Here is a 12,447-nt window from a genome sequence, read left to right on the forward strand (position 1 = left end):
ATTTCAGATGCAAGTTCAGTTAAAAGTATCTTTTATAATTACTATAGGGATAAATTCAAAGATGTTAATAATCTCCGAATTGGAGATCTAAATGGCAGGTTTCGAAAACTAGGGGATGAAGCTATTGCAGCTTTGATCAGGGACATCACTATGGAGGAGTTAAAGGTGGCAGTCTGGTTCTGTGGTAGTGATAAGGCTCTGGATGGGTTTAATTTTGATTTAATTAAACGTTATTGGGAAGGCGACTTATTGAAATTTGTGGCTGATTTTTTAGGAAGAGATTTTCTTTCTTCAGGGTGTAAATCATCTTTTATCACCCTTATCCCGAAAACTTCTGGTCTCATTGGAGCTGGCGACTTCAGAACAATTAGTTTAATTAGAGTTCAGTATAAGATTATGGCTAAAGTTCCAACTCTTCATTTTGCTAGTGTTGTTGATTCAGTAGTTAGTAGTGAACAAATTGCTTTTATCAATGGAAGGCAAATCATAAATGGTCCCTTGATGGCCAACAAACTAGTGAATTGGTTTAAAAAAACTAAACAGACTATGATGGTGTTGAAAATCGATTTTTGGAAAGCATTTGATTCTATTTCCTAGAACTATTTGAACCAAGTGATGTGTTTAATGAACTTCCCTCCTACATGGTGCGACTGAATTAAAGCTTGTCTTCATTAGGTTAGATCTTCTGTCTTACTAAATGGGAGATCTACAAAGAAATTTCAATTGTTTCGTGGATTGAGACAAGGAGATCCTTTAGCTCATTTTCTCTTTATTTTGGCTATGGAAGGGCTTAATGTGGCTATGGAATATGCAGGTGATTTGGTTCTGTACTAGGGCATTAAATTGGGTACAACTAACACCATTATATCCATCTTTGTTATGTAGATGATGCCCTATTTTCAGGGGAAGGGTCTAGGAGAAATGTCGAGAATCTAGTGGGAGTTCTCAACTGTTTTTATGTAGCTTCGGGACTGAAACTTAATTTGGCAAAATCAAACTTATTTGGTGTTGGTGTTCCCTTTGAAGATGTACAAGTTCTTACGTCTTTAATTGGTTGTAGAGAAGAAAAATTCCTTTCATTTATCTTGGGATTCCAGTGGGTGATAAGATGGCTCGTGTTAAAGGTTGGGATCGTCTCTTTGATAAGTTCAGAAAGAAACTCTCTAATTGGAAAGTTAACACTCTTTCAATTGGAGGTAGGTCCATGCTTTTAAAAACTGTTCTTGGATCTATATGTATTTTCTACTTTTCCTTATTTGTGATGCCAGTGTTGGTGGCTAGAGATTTAGAGGCCTTACGTGCTAGATTTTTTTGGGGTGGTTCGAGTAATAATCAAAAAATTTCTTGGGTGAAATATAGTTTGGTTATGGCGAGATGTGATAATGGTGGCTTGGACATTGGTAGTCTCGTTAGTTTCAACTTAGCTCTTATTCTAAAATGGAAATGGAGGTTCTTCACCACGATGAATTCTTTATGGATTGAAGTTATCAAGTTTATTTACAGAGACATGGGTGGTTTTAAAGGCAATGGGAAGAAATTTTTAGGAAATAGTCCTTGGACAAAGATCTTGGTTGCTGATCGCAAACTCCACGAAAACAGGTGGTAGATTACAATGTGTTGTATCAAAAAGTTGGGAATGGTACTAATACTAGTGTTTGGAAAGATAGGTTGTTTTGTGGTATTATTTTGAAAGATTAATTTCCAAGGTTAGTGAAGGATGATTTAAACTTAGAATGTAGTGTGTCGATCGATGTACCCCCCAAGGATGGAAATGGAACTGGGTTAGGTGACTTAGAAGAGGGGTTGTTCAAAATCAATTACATAACTTATTAAATATGCTTGGTGGGTTTTGGTGTGGTCTAGGCCATGACGTTTGAGTTTGGACCTTAGCAAATGATGGGTCTTTCTCTTTCTTATCTACAAGTTAATGGATTGATTTCAAGGTTCTTGATTCTAATGCTAATTCTACTAGATGGTGTACTTGGGTGCCTAAAAAGGTAAACATCTTTGTTTGGAGGCTGCTGCTTGGGAGATTAGCGACTCGATATGCATTGGAACAAAAAGGTATTGATCTTCTTTCTAAATGTTGTTCGATTTGTGAGAAACAGGATGTAATGGTGGAACATCTTTTTATTAATTGTGCGGTTGCAAGGGCTATGTGGGAAGGTCTTTTTCATTGGATTTAAATTGAGGTTGCCAACTTTAGAGATCCTAGTGGCCTTTTCAACATGGTTGATTCTTTGAAGATCTCTCTTATCAAGAAACAAGCCACTCATGCGGTGGTTGCTACTGGAGCTTGGTTTCTTTGGAAATACCGAAACGATGTCATACATGATACTAAGAAGATAAAGAAAAACATGATCATTGATTCAATTCAAGAATTTTCGTTTTTATGGTGTAGAAGTAGATAGAAAAAACAAAAATTTTAATGGGGTGTTTGGATGCAAAACCCCTTTAACTCTTTGCAATTTCCTTGCTCTTTGCTTGTGTGTTTCTAATGTTGATAGTTGTTTCCAAAAAAAATATTCTTCAGAGCTAAACAAAGCTTGCCATAAAGATTCTTACCCATTTCTAGAAATAGACCAAAAAGTTGAATCATTGCAAAAGTGTTTTCTCGATGCATATAAGGGATACCATCAGGTTGTTAATGAAGAAAGAAGATGAAGAGGAGACAAAATTCTACACTGATCATGGGACATTTTGCTACATAAAAATGTCTTTTGTACTTAAGAATGTCGAAGCTACCTACCAACGCCTCGTGAACAAAGTGTTCAAAGATCAAATCGGTAGAAACATAAAGGTATACATAGATGACATGGTGATTGTAATATTCGGTTGGCGACTACCATGAAGTTTCCAAATCTTATTTGATATTATGCACCCATTTGCTTTGATAATAGTAATCATTCCAATAGTGCTTCATACTCGATTTCATTTTTGATTTGTTGAAGTCGAATTTGAGGGCTGATGTGATTTTAGTTTCGTTTGGACTTGTGATGACAATGACATTCCAGATCCTTGTGTGTTGGATTCCCCATTTGTATAGAGGGTACACATTTCTTTCTTTTTGTTTTTTTGGCCTTCTACTCGGGTTGGGTTATGAGGTGATGTTTTTTTTTCCATTTTGTGGGAGTTCAATTATGAAATTGGCTATAACTTATCCTATTAGGTTATTACAAGGTTAAACTTGATGTCTTGTTCTCCCAAATCAGTTGACATTACACCAAAATCATCTCGAGTTCTCTAGTCGTAATAGTATTTATATATTACGTTTATCCATAAGTACTTTGATGTGGTAACCCTAAACGTATTGTAGTAATTGTCATGCTAGATTAATTAGGGCCGAATTTAGTTTTTCTAAGTCTATGTAGTTCAGGTTGTCTTCTTGTAGGGATCCACTGATGAATTAGATTAGAAGTTGACTCTTTTTACTTTTGACTATAGGGATGAAACTGATAGTTTCTAGAGTTATTTTCATGTACAAAGATAAGGTTTTTTCATGGAGTTTGGCTTGCTAATGTTGGGATGCTTCACAAGATTTCTTTTAGTGCTATAAGGGAGGCATTCACTTCTTTAATCTATTGAAAGACTGTTTTTTTTCATACATAACTTCAATGTTTAAAGAGATGAAGAGATTTTTCTACTGATTTGAGAATAAAGAAACAAGAGTAGTTAACTTGTCAAGTAGGTCATTTATGTCTTTTAGTTTGGCAAGGTTTGATGTTTCTTTCAAGTATGTAACTTTTGTGCCAAAGAATTGATTGTAGCCATCTTCAGTATCAAAGTATCCTAGGAAAAGTCCTTCTTCGTCTCTATAGTGCATTTGGTTGGACTTGTTGATCATAAATAAGGGCAATTACTAAGGTGATGTGATTGCCTTTGTATTTGAGTTTTATGATTAGAGTTGTATCCCACATAGATACAATTCTTTAGTCGTTAATTTATTTTATCAAATGTAGATAATCTTAAGTTAACATGGGATTATAGGCCTATTAACCTTATTGGAGTTCAATATAAATTATCGACGGTTTTTGGCTAACATATCAATGAAAGTGATGTGAAATATAATCGATTATGAGTAGACAGATTTTGTGATATGTCGTTGATGGTTAATGAAATCATCAATTAGTATTAAAAAAAAAAGAACTTCATGGTTTTTAAGGTGGATTCTAATAAGACATATGATTCAATGAGTTGGGATTACTTGGAGCAAATTATGGGATTTCTTGACTTTGGTAGGATTTAGCATGGTTGGATGATCGACTGCCTTCGATCTGGCTAATGGAAGTCTCACTTTAATGCCTCCAATCTGGTTAATGGAAGTCTTACTTTGGAGTTTTGGGTGCAAAGAGAGTTGAGACAACCATATACTTTGTCTATGTTTCAATTTATTATATCATGGAGGCATAGAGTAAATAATGGATGGCTATAGAGTTTGGAATCTTCTTTCTTGAGATGGTTGTTGCAAGATTTGTTGATCACAAAGAAGAAACTATAATTAGCTGAATCTGAAGGTGTTTCTCGAAATTACGCTATGATGTGCAAATTAGTAATATATACACAAGAGAGTGTATGACAACGCCATAGAACTTGGGAGTGAATTATTACTTGATAATGCCTTATACACGAGATATTTATAGTGATGGTGAGGAGACAACTTCTGGTGAGTCCGTACATAGTATTGTCTTTTTTTTTTTTTTTTTTTTTTTTTTTTTTTTTTTTATGTTTGTTTGCATGGAGTTATAGAAAGCACACAATTTGCTGGCAGATTCATGGTCATCCGATATATAGCCGGATGTTTTGGTGCCTTTGTCGTGTTCTCGACTCGGTTTTGCTCTTGTGGCTGTTTGGTTCGGATTCGAGGTAGGGTTGAGTGTGTCGGAGTGATGATCATTTTGGTATGGTCCACTACTAGTATGTGTTATAAATATTCAGAAAAAAACTTTACGAATATCAAAGCAAATAGTTTATATAAATTATAAAAATCTACATATTAATGGATCATCAAAGTCGACATTTTATTGAAACGTTCACTTCAACGTTCTATGTATTTTAAAAGAAATGATATAATTATAATCTGAATTGAAATACAATAATTCAGAGAAAACAAATAATAATGTAGAAATCGTCTTGTTGACCAAAATTTGCAAATTGATAAGGAAAGCACACCATTAAACCAAAGGATAAAACAAGCCAACAAACTAAAAGGGCTAATTTGGCTGCTTATGCCAGCCTGTTTAGTTCTTGTTTGAGGGAATCTTAGCTTGTGTTTAGTTTAAGAATTTTGAATAAATTCTAAATTTTAATCAATTGATAACATCTTTGATTGTTAAATGAATGTATTTTATACTTGCCATGATTCTTCACATTCCATTATCTCACAATTTCCACATTTCATTTCTTGGGGTTAAGAAAGAATTAAGCTTCATTATTTCTTAGTTTTATCGACGGATCAAATTATAGTACTTAAACCCCTAACATCTTATTGATTTAAGTTATTTTTATTCTAAAAGAGTTAAAAAAAACAACTTTATACATAAAGATACAATAAATGGCATTTTCCTTTTCGAATGCGATTTATAAAACAACAAAGGAAAATTATAAAGAATCAAATAATAGTAATTTGAGTCATGTAAATTTACATTCCAATTTCGCTTGTACATTTATAAACTTAAAAAAAAAAGACAACAAATTGTAGGGAAAAAGAATTATGGTAATGCATAAGGGAACAAAAAAAAATCAGAATGGTGATTATCCCTGTTTAACATAATGACGTTAATACAAAATACGAATTTGGCAGCAATCAGATGTTTGTTTCTCAAGATACAACGTCGAAAATGGTTCTTCAAGAACACAAAATCATGCTTAGTCCGAAATTTACCTTTAACCGCTAAAGCAGAAAAAGAGTATAAGAGATATCCGTGCATTTCTTGTGTCTAGACATGTATAAAATTGTAACTGAAAGACATAAATGTGTAACTGATGATATGCATCAACTACATAATTAAAATGGAAACTAGTCATAGTTATAGATAGTTATAGTGTTTAATGAAGTCTAGAAACTAAAAACTAGTAAAGTTATAATGTTTAATGCAAGTCTAGAAACTAAAAACTAATAAATTTTCAGCTAGTAAAAAAATATATATCTTTACACACAAACGAGTTGAACCGAAATGACTGATTTGCAACCCCTCGGCCCAAAAGAAAGTATTGGTTCAATAAAATGTTTAGAAGCATTTCTTACTTATAAATATATTTTTTTTTTCCTTATTCCACTTATGTAAGATAGCTAAAGGTCATCCGGGGGAGTGGGCGCGGTTTCAATCGCAGTTCCGCCACATCATCATCCAAAACACGTCCCTCCCTGCGGTTTCTACAACACACACTCTCTCTCTCTCTCTCTCTCTCTCTCTCTCTCTCCATCCAAATAGTACCACACTCCTCCTACTTTCTATCTTTTTTCTTCAATTGTTTTTTTTCTCATCTCATCCTTTGGTATACCACACCTAGTGTGTGGCAAAGAACCATATTTTATATGGTAAAATTGACATGACACTTATGTGACATCTATGTGACAGATGAGAGAATACTGTTTTTGTGGCACCACTTTCTCCAACCTTGAAACTCATTTTCCAATATATTCAATTGCCTAATCTTAAGGATTAATTTGTCATTAATCTTAATTACATTTTAGGCGTATAAATATATCAATACAATTGTATACTGAAAGGAACAAATATATAATTATTTATCCATTTTAATAATTTTTAAATTCATGTTTCAAAATGATTTCTTTTTGAAAATTGATTAAACCAAAATTTCTAACATAAATAAATAAGATTGAATTTCATTCTAATTCTATCATAAAATTTCCCAGTTTTTAAATTTCATAGGATATTTTAAATTTTCCTAAAGAAATTTAGGAACAAAATGTCCGCAAAAATTATAATAACCATATCTAAAGTCTAAACTTAAGAAAAAGCATATCTAAAGTCTACACTTAAGAGAAAGCACAAAAGATGCTGAGATGTAAGATGGGACATAGACTCATACAAGATGCTATAAGAATGTTTTGTCCTTTATATTTGTTCTATACACTATCACCCTCATCAATATATTATTTTCTCTGATAATTTTTCTCCTTTTAAATAATAATAACTAATATATTTTTTTCCTATTTGTTATACTTATATGAGGTGAGAATAAAAAATATTATATTTAAAGTTCTACGTCGGGTAGACGGGTACCATTGGACATTTTCTCTTCTTATAGGAAAAAGGTAAAAATAATGATGTAATTCTTCCAAAGAGAGTTATATCTCTAATGATATGATTGATATCCTTTCTTTTGCTAAAAAAGAATACTCACTCTTTTACAAGTTAAATAACTTATTGTAAATAAGGTTTCAGTTTAAAAGGGACAAGGGTTGACAATGACAACTTTAAAAACAAGTTTATTATTGTAAAATTATAAATTAAAAAAAAATAGATTAGTCCAATAAACTTTGGATAATTTGAAAATCATGATGGAATTTATTTGTATATACAAATAAGGTTTATAAAGGCTCACATTTTCCATGTACCTTGATATTATTTTGGAAGTTGGAAAACATGTACTATTTGAATTGTGGTGATTTGATAAGAAATGTAGAAGATATAGTGAGTAACATTTGGGGACAAGAGCAAACCACCTTTTTTATTCACAAATGATTGTGATTGTGGAGTTGAGGCAATGTTAAAATATTAGTATTATTCAGCTCTTATGGCCATGAAAGTTCGTCTGCAGTGATTTTAGGACATGAGATATAGTTGTATGTTCGCAACTGATGATTAGTCGGAATTTGAAAGTTGGTCCGAAAACCTTTGTTAGCGAAGTTTCCTTTAAAAACAACTATGGAACTCTAGAAGGTTTATAGACTATGCTAATAAGTAATAACCACACCATCAAGTTAAAACCATTATATATATATATATATATATATATATATATATATATATATATATATATATATATATATATATATTAGTTTATAACCTGTGAGAACCACGGTTATAAAATTAATTAAACATTTATAGTAAAAACTTAAATTTTTTAATCAATTATTTAAAATAAACTATTAATTAAGAGATATTTTTTAGGTATATAAAATTATAATCGTTGATTTAAATAGATACATGAAATTATATCACATTATAATATATATATATATATATATATATATATATATATTAATTTTATTTTATTTTTTATTCTAATGCTATTAATTTGATGTAATGAAGTGTGAAATTTAAAATTTGAAATTTGAAATGAAAAATCAATTATCAATTATTAATTTAATATAATTAGAATGAGAAATTTAAAATTTAAAATTTAAAATGGAGAATTAATAGGTTGACATGTGACATATAATATTAATGATGATTTCTAATAATGTGACACTTGTCAATAGGAGAATAAACTTATTTATATATATACTAGTTTATAACCCGTGAGAACCACGGTTATAAAATTAATTAAACTTTTATATAAAAAGTCAAAATTATTAATTAATTATTTTAAATAATTAATTATTTAAGAGAAATTTTTTTAGTTATATAAAATTATAATCGTTGATTTAAATAAATACATGAAATTATATCATCTTATAATATGTATTAAATTTAATTTATTTTTCAATCTAATGTTATTAATTTAATATAATTAGAGTGAGAAAATTTAAAATTTGAAATTTGAATAAAAGATTCAATTATTAGTTTAATGTAATTAGAGTGAAAAAATTTAAAATTTAAAATTTGAAATGAATAATTAATAGGTTGACAAGTGGCATGATAATGGATATATAACATTAATGAGATGTTCTAATTGTATGACACTTGTCAATAGGAGGTTAAACCTATTCTTTTACTAGAATAGGGATATATATATATATATATATATATATATATATATATATATATATATATATATATATATACTAGTTTATAACCCGTGGTTTCCACGGTTATAAAATTAATTAAATTTTTATAGTAAAACCTATAAATTATTAATCAATTATTTTAAATAAATTATTAATTAATTGATATTTTTATTAGTTATGTGAAATTATAATCATTGATTCAAATAAATATGTAAAATTAATTTTTTATATATATATATTAGACATTTTTTATTTGTAAATTAATGAAAACAATAATATAAAATTTAAAATTTAAAATTGAAAATACATACATTAACAAATAGCATCACATTAATGAGAAAATATAATAAATTTAAAATGGAAAACTAATAGATTGACAAGTGGCAACACATTAATTAAGATGTCTAATATGATGACATATGTCAAAAAAACTACTCTTTTATTAGTATATATATATATATATATATATATATATATATATATATATATATATATATATATATATATATTAAGAGAGAGAGAGACAATAACTTATAAGTGGCTCACATTTCTCACATATTCCCCATATGAGATCGACACTTAAAAACTCATTCTTAACTTTCATCCATATGTGACGGGTTATTACAATCTTTGTTTTAGAAAACATTAGTTGGGAAATGGACTTAACAAGGTAATTAACTTTTCAGTTTGTTCACATCTGGGCAACTATCTTTTTTTTGTACACATCTAGGTAACGAACTTTTTGGAAGTGTTCACATATGACCATTATGACCGGCTGTAGCAGGTTATATCTGGTCATAACCAGTCATAATGGTCATATGTGAACATTTTCAAAAAGTTCGTTACCTAGATGTGTACAAAAAAAGATAGTTACCCAGATGTGAACAAACCGAAAAGGTAACAGTAAAATACACGAATGATCTCTGTAGTTTGGGTAATTTGTGTGTTTGGTCCATAACTTATTTTTTAAACTTAGATGATCCCTACTATTTATTTTTGTTGTGCATTTGGTCCCTGTCCTACCTCAAAAGACTATTGTGCCCTTTTTATTTACTTTCTTATTTATGTATTTATTTTTTATATATTAAAAAAAATTAATAGACCTCATATATCTGCATCTCTTCACCCTAAATCTGAAACCACATTTGAGAAATTTAAATTGGGTTCCACAATAATCTTTTGAGGTAGCACAGGGACCAAATACACAACAAAAATAAATAGTAAGGATCATCTAAGTTAAAAAATAAGTTATGGACCAAACGCACAAATTACCCAAACTACAGGGACCATTCGTGTATTTTACTGTTACCTTTTCGGTTTGTTCACATCTAGGTAACTATCTTTTTTTGAACGCATCTAGGTAACGAACTTTTTAGAAGTGTTCACATATGACCATTATAACTGGTTATGACCAGATATAACCTGCTACAGCCGGTCATAATGGTCATATGTGAACACTTACAAAAAGTTTGTTACCTAAATGTGTACAAAAAAAAGATAGTTACCCAGATGTGAACAAACCGAAAAGTTAATTACCTTATTAAGTCCATTTCCCAACATTAGTTCGTCATATGTGTCATAAGAATCCATTTAGTTTTTATTTAAGAACAAAACAAAGTTTCTTTTTGACAAATCCTGAAGGCCTGAATTTGTTTGTTGTGAAAAGCAAGAAGTTAAAACGGGAGAATCAAAGTCTTCCCTTGTCATTGGAAAAGGAACAATAAAAATGATGAGAACTAATCAATCTTTCTGTAAATATGAACTTATTTTAATCCTCATAAATTTTGACGTTAAAAAGTTAACTTACTATACAATCATAGAAAATGCAGGTTAAGAATTAACCTTATATAATTGCAAAACCTAACAAAATAAAATGAAATTTGTTAACATTCATATAGCAAGTATATTTAGATCATATATAACCACCATTACTATGGTTTCCAGCCAAAAATTATTATTTCCGCCCACTAACAATAGTATTAGCGGAGGGATTATGTGTAGCATCACCAGGAGCAACAAGCCTCCTGCTTTACAATCCTATAAATCACAGACAATAACATTCGAACGTCTAGGAAGAAAATTTCTTCCATGAACATCAGAAAACTGTTATTTACTCCATTTTTACATAATAAAAAAAGAACAAATGCGTTCATGGCATATATGTCAACACTACTAGAAAACAAAGGGTTTTGCTACAGGAAAATAACTACGAAAAATTTCCGTAAGTAATTACCTACATAATACCAACGGAATGGGATGCCCTAAATTAGTAACGGAATAGCTACGGAATAATGACGGGCACACATCCGTAGGTATCCGTAGAAATTCCGTTGGTAATTAACTACATAATAACTACAGAATAGCGACGGAAGTAGGACTGTAGATATTCCGTAGGTAATTAACTACAGAATAGCTACACACTACCCACAGAAGAATATAGCTACAGAATAACTACGAAATACCAACGACTTTTTTATTATTATTATTATTATTTTTCAATATTCAAGTCTTAAAAAAAAATTGTATCGTTTGTTTTAAATATTTAAAACACATAAAATTAAAAATCACATTATTAATAGTACTAATAATAATAATAATTATTATTATAAACATAATGATAATATATAATAATTGAAATGAATGTGCTTAACACACAAACAAATGAGCAAACGAAAAAAACACATCAATAAGATTAAATAATATACATTTAATGTATGAATAATGAAAAATGATGATAATTAGGGGAAATATGTATATTTGTATAGGTAAGTGTATGTATGTATCTATTTATGTATGTATGTATGTATGTATATGTATATATATTTATGTATGTGTATGTGTGTATATATGTATATGTATGTGTGTATTTGAGTATGTGTGCGTATGTGTATGTATGTATGTGTATCTATGCATATGCATGGTTTTATGTACATTTATATGATATATAACTTTGTGAAAAAAAACGATCAAAGTATAATTATGTTGTGAAAACAATGAAACGAAAAAAAACGACATTTAACCATTGAAATGCAAATTCTCTATCTTATCACTTTATTATTTAGTATATGTTTCACATTTTAATAATAATATTAAGTGTTTCTTAAAAGTCTTCTTTAACTTATTATTAATAATAAGTGGTTTAAAATTAATGAATAACAATTTTAAATAATAATAACATCAAAATTATAAATTACATTTAGCTATAAATAAATTGTATTTTAAGTGAACATCATTATTGAAATGAAAAAATGATCGCATAAGTAAAAATATAATTAATCAATAATAATAATTGTTAAAAATAATACTAAATAGATAATTATATTTAATTCTATTAATGATGAATGTGGGTTGATATCAATGAATATTATTGTTTATATGAAAATATAAACAGTTTATGTGTGTGTGTGTGTGTATATATATATATATATATATATATATATATATATATATATATATATTAGTGTAAAAATATTATATAAAAGTTAATGTCAATAACATAACCATTTTAAACATATACTTTTCAATATTTT

General features: G+C 29.2%; 1 protein-coding gene across 1 annotated transcript; it reads left to right on the top strand.

The window, feature by feature from the left end:
• The first annotated feature begins 780 nt into the window (after positions 1–780).
• On the top strand, positions 781–1,606 carry LOC145059522 (uncharacterized). The gene is made up of 4 exons (XM_079007368.1): positions 781–814; positions 886–959; positions 1,061–1,196; positions 1,269–1,606. Exons 1-4 carry the CDS (start codon positions 781–783, stop codon positions 1,604–1,606), a joined length of 582 nt encoding a protein of 193 aa, XP_078863494.1.
• The last annotated feature ends 10,841 nt before the right edge of the window (positions 1,607–12,447 follow it).

The sequence above is a fragment of the Lactuca serriola genome, chromosome 6, assembly GCF_051521515.1.
Source record: "Lactuca serriola cultivar US96UC23 chromosome 6, Lser_US96UC23_V15, whole genome shotgun sequence".
Classification (NCBI taxonomy): Eukaryota; Viridiplantae; Streptophyta; class Magnoliopsida; order Asterales; family Asteraceae; genus Lactuca; species Lactuca serriola.